The 21,275-nt window shown below is 35.2% G+C and overlaps 1 protein-coding gene across 4 annotated transcripts in view; it reads right to left on the minus strand.

Annotated features, from left to right (window-relative positions):
* DPYD (dihydropyrimidine dehydrogenase) overlaps nt 1-21,275 on the minus strand; it is a 354,038-nt gene that overhangs the window by 223,226 nt on the left and 109,537 nt on the right. For all 4 annotated transcript variants that reach the window (XM_040566231.1, XM_040566230.1, XM_040566229.1 and 1 more), the window contains 3 exons: nt 11,249-11,445; nt 7,198-7,279; nt 3,886-3,973 (listed from right to left, as the gene is read on the minus strand). In XM_040566231.1, the coding sequence (XP_040422165.1) occupies nt 3,886-3,973; nt 7,198-7,279; nt 11,249-11,445 (367 nt within the window). The remainder of the gene's footprint in view (nt 1-3,885; nt 3,974-7,197; nt 7,280-11,248; nt 11,446-21,275) is intronic.

Here is a 21,275-nt window from a genome sequence, read left to right on the forward strand (position 1 = left end):
TTTTAATTGCTCATTGAAGTAACACTCAAAGTTTAGAAATTGCACACAACTAAATGACAATGAAAAGAATCAAACAATAGAGACTCCTAGAATCTATTTTACATATTGTTCCTCTTTAGTTTTTGCTGCTGCCCTTTTGTCTTGTGAAAATATTTTGTGTGCTATTGTTTATCATAATTTTTGATGCAAAAAAAAATTGATATTCATAGGCCATCCTTCAATGTAATATAATTAATAACCTTTTAATGTTAGCTGTAACCTGAGATCAGGACTGCTGGAGAAAACCAGAAGAATCTGTACTCTCTCTTAGGTCCTTGTATGTGAAACAAGATAATGTCTGCTGTGAGATGTTGCTAAAGTATGTCTTTGTAGAGCAGAAACTGAGAGGACATGAGAGTAAATGATGGACAGAGAAGAGGCAATTAGCATACTGAACTTTGAGAAATAAACATTTAGCATTATTCAGTACAGCACTACGAACTAGTTGTATGAAACACTTCACATAAACTGTTTTGATAAGGAAAAAAAAACAACACAAAAAACAGGATATTGAAGGAAAGAACTATGAAAAGTTAAATAAGGCAACAGATAATCCTGTGACTGAGATATTTGCCCTACCATTTGTGTTCTCAGTGTTGGCTTCCAGTGTGCCATGGCTAAGTCTTGATCTCCTTCATTACCATTAACCAGGTAACTATGAAAGCTTTTCCACACATCTAGTCATCTGTACTCGTAAACCCAAATTCCATATTAGTCTCTATCATGTTATACGTGAAGCCACAGCCTATTTGGAAATTGAAGATGGTGCAAAATAAAATAGTGCAGAGGTAAGGTGTGTAACTTAAACTAAGACAACAGAAGGTTGGTGGCATACCCTGGCCATCTGTTCATCTTCAGATCTAGTACAATGTGTTTTTCTGAGTTTCAAATAGTGACCAGACTTACTGGCTGCAGAGTGTCATTCACCTTAAGATAAACACCATCATAGTCTCAAGGCCTCAATAACCAAAGACATGGAACTAAGCATCATTTTTTATTACTACTTATTTATTTTAGAGAAAGGCTGATTATGTATCATTTTGAGAATTTGGGAATTCTTTGCCTTTCAGGTCTGAAGAAGAGCAAATACATCGACTACATCACACTTTTAATACCTTTCCAAACAGCATTCATTAACAGCAGAAAGAAAGAAGCATTTCACGGGAACATATGCTACAAAGTTTTAAACCATGCTAGGCAGGTGGCTGATATTTCACTAAAAATAAATAAATAAATATTTTCTTCTTTTTTCTTTTTCTCCTCCACACTAACTTCCTTTGTTTTTGATGCACACAACATATCTAGAATTCTGGAGAGGTGTTGTCTTTTTTTTTTTTTCCTGCCAGTACAGAAACATAAGTATAGCTAGTAAAACTTAAGCTATTACTACTGCTCCAACAGAAATCCTTTGCTATTCATTTCTCCTCAATATGGTCATTTGCCTCAGTCACCTCTGCTGCATGTTTTCCTTTCCACAGATCCAGCTGAGGAATGCACTTCCCCTATCTCATGCAACATTCCCTCAGAATAATAGCTTTTTCCTGATATCTAACTGTGTTAATACAGCTTTCCAAGTTCTCTTTGAATATCTACCTGCCCTCATATAGCTCTCTATTTACAAGTGCTCTTCAACTTCAATAATCACCTGGACTATTGCACAATCCTGACTGATAAATTCTTGAGCTCCACCTCATTTGCAAGACTAAATGTTGTTCTCTTCAAAAACCATGTTGCTATGAAAAAATCCTTTCAAAATATCCCATCCTTTTCCCATCTGGAACTTCATCTTCTTTTATGCTTCCATTCATTTTTTTGCTCCTCCGCTACTAGGGAAAACCATAAACTACCGTATTTATTTTCCATCAAGATATGCATTCATTCAGAAACAAATTTCCAACTAACTTAAAAACAAACAAACAAACAAAAAAAAAAACACTTCTACTTTATGTAAGTAGTATTCTTTAATTATGTTACTTCCAAGATTCAGCATAATGTCCACAGTAGCAATTTGCTAAATATATGTTTGCTCCGTAGACAAAGAGCAAATAAAGAAATACAGCATGGACTCATTATGGAAAAACAGGTGTTACTGAGAGTTTATAAATGCTCTGTTGCATTAATACATCTGAAATTAGAAATCTGTAACTCCTTGGTTTGTCCTCCATCCTTCACTACCAGTATGCAAGGCCATGTTACTGACAAGTGCCCTACAGAATTCTGTGAAAAAGAGATGACAGGCAGACATGGGGGTACAAAGAAGGACCAACCTCATCACAAATGCAAGGTAGCTACCAGTAAAAAAACTTTGCAGGAACACATAATCCTTCATTAGCATTTATGACCTCTTTTTCCTAATGCATTCAGTGAACACATGGTTTACAAGAGAATTATGCTTCAGATAAATTCTCTTGTTTACTAAAGCTCTGGCTCTGTCCCTTTGCCTAATGTTTGTATGGCAGAATGTTGTCCATATAAAACATCTTTTATTAGAAATGTATATTAGGATAGCTTTATTAGGGTCAGAAAATATACCCACATATACAATACAAACAGTCCAATCCTTTGCAAACAGTGCAAAGTGCTCAGTGGTCTTTTTTGCTAACCTTTAACTGAACATTTACTTCAGACGTCTGAGTCAGAAATATGGGGATATCATGCTGATATTCCAAAAATGACTGATAAATTTTTCCTAAATGCTAGACTGAGAAAACAAATGTTTATTTATGCATCTATCCCTAATTGGTGAGATTCCAGAAAGCAGTTTAAAAGACAGATTAAAACAATAAAGAAGATAAGCTGGTCCATTGCCTTGCATACAATTGCATCAAAATATGATACAACAGAAATTCCTCCACATAGGTCTTCAACAATGTGAGAATTTAAGATTATATAAATCACGATGTTCTGTACTATAATCACATGATGACAGAATAGACCTGCAAAGCTTATTATACTGCATACCCAGATGGTAAACAACAGTTGTCACTGTACTAAGAATTACATCTCTGTAATCAATAATAGGAAGGAGGAACAGTTGGACAACTTGTTTCCTATTATGTTCACTTAGGCAACATCTAGATCAATAAAGAACATTAAGCCTCATACCAACTGTAGACGATGCCTGCTCAACATGCCTATCATATGGTAGTGATGAGTCCAGCTGTACTTCAAAACACTTGTGAATGGATAACAATTCTAATCAAATGTTAAAAAGAAGTAATAATTCAAATAGCAGGCAGGTGCAGGACTTCTTTAGCGTATGAGAGAATACAGACCTATGATGCCAGTTTTAGTATAACTCAAAGTCAGGTTATTTTGTTAACCCATCCCATAATTGCATTTCACTACAACCTATCTGGAAGATGCTACATGTTTTACATAGAGGATAGAAAAAGAAATCAAGCATGGTATCACTGACTTGCATGTATTTACTCAGTAATTACATGGGTAGAGTAAGTTGTTCACAGAAATTGAAAACTGAACCTGTATATCACACTTCAGCCAATATGGCAATTAATTACAAATAATTTTTCAGTTCATCTATTTTTGAACTATTTAAATAAATAAAAAAAGAATCAAACCATTCATCTACTTTCTTGTCTTACTTAAAAAATCTATCATATGCATATAAAAATTGTAACAAACAGATGTTTCAATAGCTGTATTAAAGCCCTAGCTTTGTCTTCCTATTTTTAAAGAAAAAAAATCACATTCCATATTTTCTTAATGCTTTAGATTGAAGCTGTCTCACATCATGTTATTAACACAGATATAAGTCCCAGTTTATTCTTAGACAGTCATTCAATTTCAAGATGACAAAACACATGAGGATTGAACTATTCTTACCTATTCCAATAAAGACTGCTTTATAGCCATCTTCTTTCAAGGTATGGAGTGTCATTTCATCCATTGCAAGACCTTTACGAAAAATTACCTGAAATAAAGATTAATTGCTTTTAATTTGGTAATGTGAAAATCATTATTATTGTGTCCTCCATTCTGACACCTTGTAGGGCCTTCCAGTGAACAAGCAAAGCAAATTGCTTTTTTTTTCCTCAGGCCACACTTAAAAGACCGTATTGACTCTGATTTAAGCAAGTGGCCCAAACTAGATCTGGGTAAAAAAATACCTTCAGATCATCTTCACAGCCACCACAGTCTAGCCTGGTTTCTATTGTAAGCTAAAGGAGTTAATGAAACAAGCTAAACAAACAAAACCCATCTATGGAACACAATACTGGGGCAAAGCTGAAAAAGGCAGTTTTATACTGTGAGTAAATCACTGTATTCGGTACTGACTACAAAGGGTAATATTCCCAAGTGAAAATCAGAATTTAAGAAACGATGTGGAAGCAAGAACCTAGTTTAGGAAATGTGTGTGCTAAGCAGAACAATCACCCCATACAGCAACTGAAAAAACAAGCCATTTAGGGTATTGCAGAAACATCCGTGTAAGTATGAGGCTCTTAAAAAGAGATAAAGGAAATAAAAGGCACAACACTACCCTGTGTTAACAGGGGTTCTGAAAGAAAACCAAGTGATGTTTTCCAGCATAGTATCAGGCACTTGGCCATTCTGCAGAACGCAACATCAGTCCCAAAGGAAGGATGTTGTTTCTTTGTGCTTCACCCTCAAAGCTCACAGCCTGAATTTTGCAGAGACCACTAGCTAGAACACCTTTAGGCCAAAAAACACTTAGTAAAGTCAATGGTGGTTTTGTGGATTCAGAAACCCTACCTGCAAAAACTGGGCCAGAAATAGCAGTAAGTCTGAAGAAGTAAGTATCCTACTTACTCATAATGACGCAGACTATTCTGCACAGCAAACTAACAAAGATTTTCAAAATTACAAACGTGATCCATTTTGATGTCAACTTGCAATTGTTTAATTCTAATTTAGACAAACAACAGTACCAGTGCAGTCACTAGTATTATTGAAAAAAAAGTCCCAGTAAGAAAAATGCATATATAATCTATAATGTTACAGTGCATTTAATACTTCCAGAAACAAAAGGTGAAAAATGTATATACAGTAACATTCCACCAGCAATCCAGTTTTGAGCAGCCACAGCACAGGTTGACCGACTACAGCTGTTCTACGAATGAAGGGGAGGAGTGTTTCCTGCGTGTTCAGCAAACCAACTATAGTAGTGTTCTGTACAGATGTCATGCAATTGAAGATGCACACACCTTTTGCTCATTTCTGCCAACCCCAAGGCTTTTGAGTACATAAAGTGTATATGATTCCTCTTCTGATATTTTGTACTTCTGGACGTAGGCATGTGTGTTTTTATCTCCCCATTTTAGACTCTCTGAACTTGCTTGTTTTCCCCCAATTTGTGTTAGATCACTTGTGCATTCACTTCACAAAATGCCAGGCTCGACTGTGTAAGCACTATGCTTTGTGAACTTCACAGCCTAGTCTTCATGTCATTGCATACCTTGTTTGCTGTTGAATCTATCTATATTCCATTTACTACACTTTTGAAAATGTACTTCTGCCTCAGCTGAAAAATAGCAGATGTAAAATACAGTGTACAATACCTAAAACACAGGCTCTTTTTTTTTTCTTTTGTAGATTTTGTATAATTTCTATTAGAATTGCAAAAGCCACATACAGTTGTAATCCTTTCAAGAAAACAGACTACAAGCTCACTGGCAACAGAATGCATTCCATAAATGGTCATTACACATTTTTTTTCATCCTATTGTGTACATATGTTATGAAAATCTAATGAAGGAATTTAAATGGCAATACTATTTTATGTGGGGTTTCATAATAATCCCAGGGCCCAGCTCTGTAATCCTTATTCACCTGACTAATTCTTACTAATTTCAGTAGAATTACTTGAATAAACAGCGGTATTGAACATGTAGACAATACAGCACTTTCCACCACAGATTTGAAATGCTTTAAGTAAACACCAGAAAATATTTTCAGATTATACAGGTATAAAGCTAAAGGACTTAGTTAACCAGCTTGCCAAAGGGTCAATTACAAACCAATGGCAGAGCTTGGAAGCAAATTTACATTGAGATTCTCTGCTGCACTACAAAATAACAACAGACTTGCAGGTCAAGATGACATGATGGCTCTCCTTCTGGAGAGGTGGTCATAACTGCTTACCTGGGGGAACTGAGTTTTGCAGAGGGTTCCCAAGAGGCTACACCCAGCAATTTTGTCTAAAATAGGCTCACTGCTCTGTTTTTAGCTGCATGCCTAGCAACACGTCCATTCCATCAGTCTTTAAAGATACATTTGTAATCCTTTAAGGCTGAAAAAATGGATCTGCAGCATTTAGGCCTTGCCTTACATCTAACCTGGGCAGGATGAGGTTCTCACTTGGGTCTCGTGACAATAGTATACCGCTTTTATGGTATGAATCAACATGTAAGATTCCTGCAAGATTTTCTTGCTTGACTGACTACTTTAGTAACATGCTAAAATTGTTATTACCCCTACTACTACTACTCAAAAATTTAATCCAGTGATGAATTCTACATTTATAACATCTATTAAAATGTGCAGCAGTTGTAAATACTATCTGAAGTTTCAGCTCAGTCCCTAACTTAACAATAAAGCAACATTCCCATAATCTGTAAACAACACGTTTAACAGAATAATGCATAACTACTGCTTTCCAAGAAGTTGAATGACTGCTATTGTTTATAACAGATGATCATGTTAACACTTTATTAATTTTATGCATTTTATTATAAAATTAACTCAGATAAAAGACTATTATAAATCATTAAGAAGAAACTCAGGGAGAGGGAACAGAAGACAAGGGGGAAGTATCAAATATGAATGTCTTAAGTAGTGCCAGACTTGCATGAAAAAAACTCAATTAAAAAAATCAAATCATTCCAATAGCTACATTGAACCCCTAAAGCAATTTAGGAATTTGTTTCTTACAGACAATTAATCACATGCAGGCATGCCAGATGAAAACTATTGATTGCCCTTTTCCAAACTAGTGGCATTCAGACAGGAGACAGACAAATGCCCTGAGCAAGAGGAAGCATCTTCCTGCTTCTGTCTAGTGTAGCTTTTAATTGTTCTTTACTAATGTGCATGACATTTTGCTGTTAATCTTTGGCACTATTCTTGTTCTTTTTTTCTTTGAGCTATACATAGGCAGGATATATTTCTCATTACCTTCACTCCAAGATCCTTCATAAGCTCAGCTTCAAAATTCACTACATCATATGGCAATCTGAACTGAGGGATTTCAGATGTACTGAAATACATAAATAAATACAAAAAGAAAAAAAATTTAAAACACTTCCAGCTGTTAGAAAGAAAGGATTTTAGTTGTTAAAAATTAAATGCTTATAACATATCTTTCTTAATTCTGATGTATTTGAATGGAAATGTACTGAAGCTCGATGGTGAGCTTTTTATAATTGTTAGAATGACAAAAATGAATTATTCACACAATACTAAAAATACAGGCCAGGAGGCAGTACCTTGAAGCCAATCCTGCCCACACTTGTAGGTAATCCTTTAACAGATGTTAAGCTTTGATCCAAAAGAGCTTCAGCTCCATTCTTTTTGTTCACCAGAAACATTTAACACTAACATGCAAACAAACTTATGACATCCATTTAAGAAAAGGTCTCATGGCTACTAAAGTAAGGTGATCTTCTAGAAGTCATTCATTAAGCTATCCAATAAGAATCAAATTTGCCCTAAATAAAACAAAGTGATGCATATGCTATTTTGAGCAATGGTATTTAAAACTGTACTCTCTTCCATTTCTACTTCATAAAAAATTTATGATCTTTCAGGATGTACAAAGTCAGTAATTTTCTATCAGCTCTTAGATTCATGACTGCTTTTTTGCTTTAAACTGCTATTATTAGTTGGCATTCTACCTCTTTGGTAAGATTAGGAATGACATCTTCAAGTTTCCAGCACCATGGGTCTTCTGTAATGGATAACTCCAGTGCCAGCACAGAATCTAAGTTTATATATACTATGTGGTATAGATCTTTATGTCCAATGAAATGACATCTACATGTGCCAGTTCAAAATCTCTCTTGTAAAGCACATTACAGGTAAACACAGTGAATCCCTATTTTAGATACTTTTATTCAATGAAGATAAAAAGACCAAACATGTAGAAAAGTGAAATTTTCTCCCCAGATATTTCTAAGCTTCAATTTAAACTATTGTCAAATTAATAGATTTAAAATTTCCATAACAAAGCAATGACCCAAGAGATTGATCTTAGTTTTATTTTACATGTTGCTAGTGACCACCCCATCTTTAGCATTCAACTTAGGCCAGAAGGATTTTTATTTTTGGTAAATTGCACCAACCTTAATTATATTGATAAGAAAATGGTGTTCCTCCTTATAGTTTCTAATACAGACCATCTTGCACCTTTTCTGACCAGTGTGCAATGAAAAATGTTCTAAACATCAGATATAATGAATGTGTCATGACAATGCAACTTTCATAGGTCATGCTGAGTAAACAGGTGTCTGAGACAGAAAATAATGTATGATCCCACAACAGAGATTCAATTTTAAAAATAATTAAAAAAAAAGGAAAGGTGTACTTTATCAAGCCATCTATGTATTTGTTGATGACCTGTCATTTCTCTAACTCTTGGAAAAAGCCAAAACAGCACTACCAGTGTTACGTCACTGTCACAACTTGTAGATGCATTTTTCCTCTTACTAAAAATTTATTTACAGTTTTGTGCTATGGAATATACATGTTCATATAAATATAAATATACGTGCATATGCAAATATAAACAGTTGTGTGGAGCCACATGCATGTACATTTATCACACAAATAACCATTTTATGAAAGTCAACTTGTACATCAGTAATTCTGCTACAATTTCTTTCAGCAGATGAAGACAGTCTCTGACGCTGGTGGAGATGCAGGAGAGAAGGAAACACATCTGAGGTGCAGGTGGGTAAAGAAGAATCTTGGGTGGGAACATAGTTCCATGAATTCATCTCTTCCACAAATCTGATCTAAGTCAGAGGAGCTTGGACAGGTGCCTGGTGTTTCTTGGGGATCACAAATTACTTTTGCCCAAGGGACACACCTCTGGCCTAGTAAGAGCAATATTTAGGAATGCTGAAAGCCAGTAGCATAGCTAGGAGGATGAGCAGTGAAGCTTGTTCACTGTCTCTAAGCAAGAGCATGATCTGCTCATGTCTACTCTATTACAAAGCATTAATTTTACACAACTGTTGAAATGTAAGAAAATTTGCCTGTGAACGTGAAAAACATGTCCAGACAACCAGAGTTATGCTAGGCTTAAATATCTCACCACTGAAATTGCAATCATTAAACAACTTTCTATTATCTAAATATTATTAAAGTCAGCTATGTCCTAATATGTATGACTGTACATCCTAGTTAAAAACACTTGAAAAGGCAGAACAAGTTTAAAAGGACCTAAGCACTGCCCTTCCAAACAGCTGACTCTAAATACAAAATTAATTTGCTCTTGTTAGCCATTTGCAACAGTTTATGAAGCCTTGAAAACACACCCATCAATAACCTAAGCTTGTTAAAAGATGTACTGCAAAGATATACAACTGCAATAATGGATGATTGCTGCCACAGGACAGCCTCCCTTCTGTTCCAAGATTAAAATAAGGACGAAAGGAACTGATGCCCTTAAACCAGATGTGAAACTTTCTACAATGAATGAAAGTAAAAATTGACCATGAATGTTGTGTATTCTCAAAAGTAAGAAAGACATGGTGACGCGAACTGCTTGACTATTATGAATATTCAAAGAAAACTTAATGTTTTTTTTCAATAGAACAAAAAAATGACTAAGATTAGTTTTAAATTCAAATTAAAATATGAAGATGCAGCTTAAGATCACATTGCTTCAAACATGCAGGCAGCATTATAAATTGTAAGCAACTGCTAAAAGTACTGTATTGCATTGCTGAATCCTACAAGAGTCTAACCTGTCACCAAGTTTCATTATTTACTACTACTTTTCAGCAATGAAATGGATTTTAAATCCATGTATTTATGAAAAAATTACAAGCTACTCTACAGATGAACAGGTTTTTCATACAGTTGAGTTTTCAAACCTTTATAGCAACTAGTTCAAGTAAAAGGGCTTCACATAGTTAAATGCCGATGTATTAACAACTTGATAATTACATAGAATACTTTTGAACCTCACTGGGAAAAATGCAAGTAATCAGTTCAACTTCTTCAGCATTGATTCTCTATCTTCCAGAGCTCTGAATAAGTATTTGACATTATGACATTATGGACCAAATTCATTAACAGTGTCAACTCTATTGATTTCAGTGATGCTGCAGTGAGAGAAATGTGAGTGCATCACCCGTCTTTCTCTCTATTACTTTTCACTTGTTATTTTGTAAGCACTTTAGTGTGGCTCCATCCTTAACAAGTAAAATTTAATTTTGATTTTGAATTGGCTGGTATCCATTCATCAGTTTCTGAAATACTTTATCTTTTATTTAGGAATTCCAACCAGCTTATAAGATGACCTCAACAATTGTTACAGTAGTAAATATTCATATTCTAGTAGAGAGGACATGATACTGAACCTGAAGCATGTAAATATCATCCAAAAAGCTTACCATACTGGCAAACTGCAGAGGCACTTTTCTCTGTTTTCTTTATAATTTGTTGAAAGTTGAGAATTGCAGGGGGTTGATGTCACTCTTACAGTATGGTTTACTAAAGCTACAAGTCCAGGCAGACATAATGGATTTATTCATTGTCACCTTTATTTCCATAAAGCAGTTCATAAAAACATTCTAAATTTAAAATTCCCATTGAAATTAGTATATGTTTAAAGAATTGTAAACATATAGTATTTATATATACACACACACACATATATATGAATATATATATATAAATATATATAGAGAGAGAGAGGATGGGGCCAAACTTTTCTCAGTGGTGGTGGCCAGTGATAGGACAAGGGGTAATGGGTATAAATGGAACCACAGGAGGTTTCATCACCATATGAAGAAGAGCTTCTTCACGGCTCAGGTGACAGAGCACTGGAACAGGTTGCCCAGAGAGGTTGTGGAGTCTCCTTCTTTGGAGATATTAAAAAATCTGCCTGGATGCGATCCTGTGTAACACGCTCTAGGTGACCCTAGAGCTCATTGTGTAGGGCTACAAGTATATATATATATATATATATATATATTATTTTTTTTTTTTTTTTTACCTTAAGCCACCGACGTACTCCTGCTTTTCAAATATGGTGATGTTTGTATAGCCCAATCGAGCCAAAAAAGAAGCACAGCTTAAACTTGCAGGTCCTGCACCAAAAAGAGCTATCTTCACGTGATAGGCTTCAGGCATATCTTCTAGAGGAGGCAAGGAAGGGTTTCTGATCTGAGGAATATTCATAGCTTTGAACACCTGAAAAAGAATACATTCAACAGGTTACATACTTCACATTCCCTCTTAAAATTTTGAGTAATGTGGTGGAAGTTTCCACTAGTACTGTCACATATCCTTGACGTATTATTGCAGAATGCTTCACAACTTTATAGGGATTCTCAACTGATATGATACGTACATTTGTGAGGGATGTTGTAGGTACAGGATTTTGTCCTCCTGTAGTTCTGTTTGTCTTAAAAAGGTCTGAAATCAGATCTTTCACCACTGTAAACCTTATCGAGTAGATGGAGCCAGACTAACAGCAACAACAAGATGGCAATACAAAGTAAGCAAGATGGTAAAGACCTCTAAAACACCAAAAATTTCTTTCCAAACACGGTTCGGATTACACTTATTACTAGAAGAATATTTTTGTGAATAATGCAAAGGATTGCAAAGCTAGTGAAAGGGCTCTGCTTCTTGCAGAGATATCGTGTGTCATCCCATATAAGTCACTTACGGTTTGACTTTTCAGAGGCGAAAGGTAACCAGCCTTAGGTGGTTTTAAACTCTTATTAGGAATTGTCTCGTCTTCATCATTATATTTTAAAGCTAACCCCCTACTTTAGATATGTCCTCTTAGACAATTCTTACATGATTTATTTCATGTTGGTTGATCATCTATTCCAGGTATTCTCCACTTTTCAACTGGGTATCCAAAGTTGTAGGCATACCTGAAAGTTAGGCTGTTCTCTCTATGCCTCAGTTCTTCAACTGTAAAACAGAGAAGATCTGCTCCATTCTATCTTGACTATTAAAACTACTTTGGGACAGTCCCTGACCACTATGATGTATTTATACAGAAACAGGCACAATGGGCTTGTTGCAATGCACTTTATTTCAGATTTGCACTAAATTATTATTTTTTTCACAGGCATAAAGGTAGGCTAAGGCAGAGGTATTCTACATTCACTGAGCTTGACTTCACTGTTCTCTGCATGTACCTACATCATAGGGGAAGGAATTGAGTCTCTATATTGTAAAAACTTCAAAAAATGAAAGAACAGACTCACAGCCCTTATAGGCTACTAAAGATCAGGAGCATGGAAGAGAACAGTTACGTCTTCATTTTATTTTAGGCATTAGTGGAAGAATATTTATCCCAGGGAGTATATATCTTTGTAACAGAAGCACAAAATCATACTGAAAGGATACAAGTATTCATTGCATTGCGATTCTCAGTCATATCACAAACACTTCAGGGCTGCCACTGAATACTACCGAAAGACAGCATTTTTTCCCACCTATTTCAATGCAGGACTGCATTCCACAAGTACTAACTAGCCTGCTAAAACATATACATTGTGATTTGTCATAATAAATATGATATTTAAGCTATTCAATGTTTACCAAGTTTTTACTCTCCTTAGAACTTTAGAAGCAGGTTTTCCAAGTTAAACTTTGGCAGTTCTACTCACGAATAGAGGTTTTCATTTATGTTTTGAATCAATGTTCATTTTCTTCATGTGCACTTGAGCACTCAAGCTAGATAAACCAATGATTAGTTCCTTCCCCCCCTAAAATTTCTGTGTCAAATTCCACCAGTCTTTGTAAATTGACGTAGCATTTTAACAAACTGCAAGAAGCAAGAGACGGATAATTGTTTTAAAAAAAAAGAATCATTTAAACCTGACAATTCATACAATATGAGAAGGTTTAATGTGGTTATTAATGGATTTCACAGGTTGAAAAGCTTATATTGTTTTGTGAAACTAAGCTGTGATAACCAAAATGCAATAGGATATTTTTAAAACATCTGCTTTGTTACATTCACATAGAAATGGCTTGAATGATACCAAATTTCCATTAAAATCTCATGCAGTTGTTTCAGAAGGCTACTCAGTAATGAAAATTGCATAACTTGCATATTTAATGTTTGCATTGAACACTGTGAATATGCACATGCTTAATAAATTTATTTTGTTGTTAACATAATTATTTTTATATTTGTTATTGAATAGTCATACCCATCAACTAATTTTATACTGAAACCCAGCTTTACTGTACTGCAGTGTTAAGCTCCAGGAACCAAGCACTCATGCAGGAAATGCTACTAGTTCAGGCTGAATGGTCAGCTTTAATTCTGCCCTTTTGCAAATAGGGTGAAAATGTCTTTATGCAGCACAGCCAGCTTGTGTGGCAATATCTTACCATCTGGATTTCAGTGGCAGTTTTGCATATTAAGGCTGGCAGGGTAACTGTGTGAAAATAGCAAACTGCTTCAATGCATTTCAAAAGATTTTCACTCACTTCATGGTGAATTTTCACTACTCTGTAATTCACCTAATTAAATATCACTGAATTCTTCTGTACAAATCTTTTGGTGTACAAAGATGACTGCCTTGGTAGTAAGTGTTTAATGTCACATTACATGCAACTGACCTCTTCAATTTTTCCTCTCCTTAGACTGTGATCAGAATGGCAAGTAAAGTTTAACACTATTGTCTTGCTCGTTCATCTTCCTCTAAAAAATATTATTTTGGTTTTGTTTGGATGGAGTTTTTCTTTTGCTTTACAATGCTTTGTAAGCAAGACCCGTTCAGAAAAATCTGACCAAATAATAACTTTCAGCTCAGCATCTCAGTGGGAATTTCCAGACATTATTCCCATTATTCCCTTTCCTTCTGGTTCTCTCACACAAACAAAATAGATTAGTAATAAACATTAACTGCACATTTATTCTTTACCTTTTTATCAAATCATAGCCACATATCATTACTTCTACACCCATGACCTATTCAAACTAAACCCACATAGATTCAGTCCACTTTTAATGTTTCATGTCCATTATGGCCCATAGAAAGGATGTCGCAATTTACAAAAAAGAAGTCTCCACCACCAATTTATTAGAAAGTGGAATTGAAGAGTGCAAGTACTGAGTTGCAGAATAAATCCTTTTCTACTTCTGCCAGCATTAGACACCAGTTGTTCTAAATGTTTTCACATAGCTTCTCCCATAACAGTGTCAATGACCAGGCTGGACTCAGCATTTATTACACGTACTCAGCTTCGAACCAAGAGCAGTTTCTTCTGACAATAAGCTCATGCAAGATAATGGAGGTTTTATCCTCAAGTGTGATACAGTTTGGCCAATCAGAAACAGCTGATCTATTCTGCTAAAGTTCCAACAATGGGAATGACTTCATAAATATCTTAGTATCCTAAACTTAATATATTTCAATTCACATATTTATAACATATTTCCCATATTTCCATTACTTTCCTATGTAAAGCCATGAGCCCAATTGCTCAGTGTTTTCTCTAGTGCAAAATTTGGTGGTTTGTTCTCTTCTCCCTTATAAATCAAACGATTTTTTCCCTGCAGTGTTTGTTTTTTGCTCCAAAATATTCAGTAAACTCAACATAAAGAACACAATTCCAGTCACTGAATGCAAAAAAAAGTTTGTATTAAGGTTCTACAATATTACCAAACTTGCTGTTTTGATTGCTCAGCATCTGATTCAAGTTGAATTTTCCTGGAAAGTTTCAACCAACTCATTTTAGATGTTTTTCAAAAATACAGACAGGGAAAAGCGTATTCTTCTGCTCGTGGTTCTTTTCTTCACTACACAACTCAAGTATTAGCAAGCTTTGATGAAAAGATGACATTTGGCAGCGTGTGGCAGGTGAGTAAGAAATACTTTTTGGCAGCCTGATGAAAATCATTTTATGGCATAGTGAGCATGATTTAAAAGCATGTAAAAAACAATCCAAATTATTACAGCATGTTAGAACTGTTATTCAGAATTGATATCAATATTTTTATAACAATTAGAATAAATATAAAGTAACTCACTTTTGTCACTTTGGAATTTTCTGATCAATATATTTAAGAGGCACATACTGTAGATATCCTTCTCCACCTCTTCGCAGAACTCACATACGGTCAGACAATTTTACTCTAATTAACCTTTATTTAAAATTATCATTGGACTATGACAAAGAATTTGATAAACAAATCAGTAAATAGATTGAAATTTTAATCTCTGTTAAAATGTAGAACAAACAAAACAATTACAACAACCAAACCTTTGCCTAATCCTATAAAAGCAAGCTTGGTAGTCTCCAGGACACACACAGAACATCACATTTCTAAAGTAAAAAGTGAGTATATTTAATCACTCATTTTCAACACAAAAAGGTTGAAATACAAAAAAAAAAAAAAAAGAGCAAATGGAATGGGCATTTGGAGAATTTCATCTTCTAGCAGCAAGTTTTGACTTTATTATTAAATTGTTTAGGTTCTCAAGGTGTAGTGTTTGTTTCCATGCTTAGAAGGTTATATAAATAGTTATTAGATTATCTTTAAATATCTTTCAACAGAATGATGAGGTATCAAGCAGCTACTGTTAGCATCTAGCTAATACTTATTTTAGGGTGAGACATATTAGTATATTCTGAATTATCAGATTTTGCTAGTGCACAGAAAGAAAAATATGGGCAATGAAATCAGTAATGTTTAGGAATTGATGGTGTTAATTTCACACTATCCCACTGGATATGTGTGGACTGGTGTATATTAATATGGGGAGGTTGAATATTTAAAGGAGAAAATAATACTCTGCATAGATTTTAACAAAAATGAAGCAAATTGTGTGCTTAGTAATCATCTGGAAGCTGTCAAATTGTATAGTCACACAATTTCATATAATTGCAATGGATAGCACAGGAGGTACAGGAAGTATTTTTTTTTCTACAAACATGAGCTAGTTATAGAAACCAGTTGATCCTCCCTCCACAAGTAACAGTTACACTTGCAATGCTGCAAATTTTTATGCAAGTAGGTGAGTGTTGACAAAAATAGGGCCTAAAGCACCTCTTTAAGGACTTTTCAAACTTACATAACAACTACACATTCATATTATCCAGGTCTCAAGAAATCCCATGGATCTAGTATGTTACAGAGCCTACACCTCAAAGCTCATGAATCCCACCACTAAGAAGGACAGAACATTCATTCCAATGCCTTAAAATTATATGTAACATCTAAAGCGTTCTGTAGAAAAAAATATATAACTTGCCGAAACATCAGCAGTCTTTCAGCATTGGCCTGAGAAGTCAAAACTCCTCAGATTCATCCCTGGAACTATTGCAAAGGCAACACCATCCCCTTCAAACTAGCCTAAAATTTTATAATTCATAATTAGAGGTTTTAACATGACTTAAAAGAGAAAATAACCTAAAGATGTGTTAAAGTAAAAGCTAATACCAGAAAATAGCCGTTTGTTTGTTTGTTTCTGTTTGTTCTGCTGCCTCAGCTCCCCAGAGCAATGCTCCTTGGCTGATGCCGCACACCCACTGGTGCAGGTCCCGGCGTAGGGCCTGGTGGCCATGTCAGGGCCCCATGACACCCTGGCTGGCAGTCCAGAGCCAGCCAGCTGCAGGAACAGTGGCTCCATGGGAGCCACCACCTTCACCCACTTACATTAAGACTGATCAAAGTTGTCTATGCACAAATACAAGATGGACCCTGAGCCCGCTGTGGCAGCACACCCCCCCACGGCCTTCCCTCCAGGCAGCCTCTGCCACCTCAGCCGTGGTGGGTCGGGGAGAAGGGAGGGACCACAGTGCAGCCCACCTCTTAGCCCAGCTGTTCTGCTGACATGCCCCTAGATTAACAGCAAATAAGCTCATACAACACATCTTTTACGTGAAAAAGAGTATCAAGTTCCCTTTTCCAATTGCTTTCCACTGTAACAACAGCCAGAACGGATCTCCAAAGGGAAACAAATGACCAGAACTGTAGCTGGCATGAGAGTCACAGTGCCAAACGATCTAGTATTTATCTAGTATGCAGAGATTAAAATAATATATTTTCTATTTAGCTTGTGCTGCTCCTTTCAGAATGATTAACTAGAAACAGAGGAGACCCTTTAGATTTGGTAATATCTACCCAGAAAAGCAAGATTTTGAGGACTTCCTAGTAATACTGCAACAGAATGCAATAGATCATGCTTCCTTTCCTACTGCAAGCTTACAAACTTGTACTCAAGTAACCAGTAATTGTAGTTTATTTTATGGGACTGACAGTCATATAGCTCATGCCTGTATGTATTGTCACTGCAATCTCAGTATATTTTCACTGAACTTGTGTTCCAAAACCAGAAATGCTTCCTGGTTCTAAAGTACTTGGGCAAAGGAGACAGATAAAGACATTAATATAATATTGACCTGTGCAGCAGCAGGTGTAACCTGCGCTTGACACTCATCATTTATAATAGTGAGCTTTAACTCCATGTTATTCTCTAGATGCAACAGTTACCGTGGTAACTGCATCCCAGTATACACATTCTACATCACAAATACAAATGGGTATTTCCTTTTTGTTTGTTTGTTTGTTTTCCATTTGAACATTTAATTGTCAAAATCCACATTTCGCATTTATTCAGACTAGATTACAATTTACTTTGAAAATTAGGTTAACAGTTACAAAGCTATATGGAAGGACAGAACGAAAAGACAGGAGGTGTGAGGTGCCATTTTTTTGTTCTACCGTATGCAAGACAAATATTTTACAATTAGGGAGTTTTATCTGCAGTATGAACAGATGATCAGTCATTGTTCAGAAACACAAAGGGGCATACGTCATACCCATATATTTTCCATTTTAAACCCACATTCCTGCTTTACTGCAATTTTATCTTTTATCTCAGCTAGCAGTTGTGCCTTTTTATTATTGCTCTCTCTCATAATGCAGCAAGTGTATGATCCTCAGACTAATTCCAAGTAAAAGAAAAAAAAAAAAAGAAACCTAAAATTGGCATTATGCACAATGGAGTTTTCAGTAAATAAGCCCCTGTGGGACAAACTATTACACAGTGCATGAGAATTACCATGCAGCTCTCATTAACAGTACCACATGTTGCACACCTAAACCACACAATTTGCTAAGTTACTCTTATAGGTTAAGCAGTGAACACGCTTTGTTCACACTATATGGGCCAAGTCCTGTATTAGCAGTAGTAACACATGATTTTCTTCAGTATTTCAATGTATATTTTTATAGTAATTGTTATTTGGAAACACTCATACTATTGGGCTCCTTCAATTATACATACTTTTATAGTAAAAATTAACTGAATGAAAGCTAAAAAATATTAATTACAGAAGTGACTGCCTACTATTGCTAATTATGTGTACTACAATACATTCAAATTCTTTTTAAAATGGCAGTAATTCTAAAGGTTATTAATATCTGCATTTTTAGCAAACGTTTTAGGATACCACAAAAATAGTGAGGAGAATAAAATTTACCATAAAGTTATTTGTGTTAGAGTGCTAAATAGAACCGTATAGTAATTTTATTTTGTTAGAACTGTTGACACTAATATATCACTTCAAACAAACTTGGAGCATTATGAGGAAAGCCATCCTGAGCTATTCATCCTTTCTGCAGTTTTCATATCAATCATTGTGCTAGCACTGAGCTTTTTTAATAGATTTCTAAAGATTTTTGAAGAAAAATGGCAGATATTTAGCATTATCTATCAAGCCATAATTCCTCTCTATTAATCATAGCATTAGGGCTAAAAGGAGACACAAATCAAGTTTTAACACATATCACTTGCATTTGGTTCCTCAACAGTAATATTTCACTATTATATTTATCATCTACTTGACAACTGTTTAATCTTTTTTTCTTTTAATAAGTCTTCTGCCTTGCAACAAATATTATCTTTTTACATATATGGAATAAAAGCCATTAGAAGAAGAGCTGATAAAATCACCTCTTAACTGATAAAAAAAAAACAAAAAACACAAATACCTAATATATAGGTAGAACAAACACAGTTCAGCGTCTGCAGCCTCATTCCTGCAAATGAGAACTTTGGTTCAAACTGTACTGATCCTTACTTTTGTATGTTCAAACCTCCAGCAAATTGAAGTGGACAGCTACTTAAATGACAGGGGATAGAGAATGTTCAGCCACAGCTAACAAAACAAAACAACAACAACAACAAAAAGTTTAACAGGTGCTCCAGAAGCTTTTAACGTCTCCTGGTGAGAAGAAAGATGTACAGAGAGACCTGCAGCAGGTAGCAATATTTGCTCATCGAATCACAGCCCACAGCCACTGAGAAGGGGGTGTGAAGTCTACAAATGACAGCAGAGGAAAAAATTGGCCTTACAGACATATCATCTGTTACTTCCAGATTGATTCGCATTTCTATTTTGGTCTGTCCTACAAAGACATTTTCTCAGGCTTTGTAAAGGTGACTGGAATTTCATCATATGCTTGTAAATATGATCAGCCAAATGGCTCAAGATACAGAAAAGGGACACGCTCAAGATACACGAAAGGGACATATTAGTCATGGACTGTATGTCATCTTCACCCATGTATATGCCTTTTTTTTCTTTTTTTTTTACATAGCCACTTGCATAAACTTCCTCACTTGTACAGACCAAAACATACTTCAGAACATACTTCAGATCAGAAGAGGTGCCAGCTGAAACCATGAACTTAGTAAAACTTCTTAATGCCCTCAAGGGAAGTTAAATGAGCTGTAGCCTCCACCTTCTTCAGATGTAAATCAGATGTAAATCTCAAACATTAAATCTATACAGAAGTACATGTGCACCTCAACAGAAACCCTTGAGAAAACTTCCTAACATCAAATGATCTTGTTTGCTTCAGTGGCTAAAATACACACATGCATTTATGAACTAATAAAACAACACACAAACACGTGTGCATCTACAGCTACTTAAACAGATGAACACAGACATCTATTTCAGGCCAATCTGAACCTGTTTATTTACATGGTTTTGGCAGAAAAAAAAGGACAGTAAAATGTCTTAAATCATCTGGAACTTTTCCTTTGCCCCCAAAGAATATACAAATCCACACTAATCCTGCAGCTTCTCATATTTTAATTTTAAATTACCAAAATGTGTCCAAATTTCCATTTCTGAGAATTAAATGAAGCCAGTACTTGGACATGTACATTTCTTATTATTATGGATCCTCAGACTTGCAATATTTACATTTGAAAATACTAAATTTGGGGTAAAATTTGGATTGATTCCTCCTGTCTGTGACTTTTCAAAAGTATGCATTAAATTTTGTACAAATCTTTTCACATAATAAAAATGCAAAAGAGCTACAGTGTGTTGTGCTCAGAAATAAGTTAACTTCAAATAATAAAACAGACTCCTTGCTACATTAAAAGAAAAAAAAAAAGGCTTTCAAAAAAGAAAGACATCAAAGCAACTTATCCATAAAGAACAATTAAAACAAAATGAAACTTTTAACCAAGGAGATGAGAAAGCCAAGTATTTCTGAATAATAAATACTACCTAACCATCCAGCTGCTATGGGAGAACAGTTCTTCTTTGACCTCGAGACCTAGAATTCTTGCAGAGTGTGTGGCTTCACAGAGAACAGGGTTCATCATAGCCAAAGAACAAGTTAAACTCTGCTGTAAGAGCTGCCCTGTGCCCAGAAGAGTTCAGCAATTCCTTAATGTGCAGTTACTGAAGGAGGTACACTTGATCTTTTTCCCTATGTGGCCTACTTCAGCAACATCTGCATTTTAACATGGCTTATATAAATCTTTAATTTTGAACAAATTGACTCAACTACTAGTGTTTCTAAAGAGTTGTCTTGTTCACAAATAATGTTATGTTCCTATGTTTCCATTGCAAAATCATTTCTAAATTTCTGAATGTGCCGTAAGAAAAAGGATAATTATTTTAACTTCCTATGACTTTATTTTATTAGTACAGCTTTAAAAAATCATTAAGAAAGGCATCCACCTATATAATACCTGTTGGTACATAAAAAGCATTTTAGGCATTTATGAGTT

The sequence above is a fragment of the Cygnus olor genome, chromosome 8 (assembly GCF_009769625.2).
Source record: "Cygnus olor isolate bCygOlo1 chromosome 8, bCygOlo1.pri.v2, whole genome shotgun sequence".
Lineage (NCBI taxonomy): Eukaryota > Metazoa > Chordata > Aves > Anseriformes > Anatidae > Cygnus > Cygnus olor.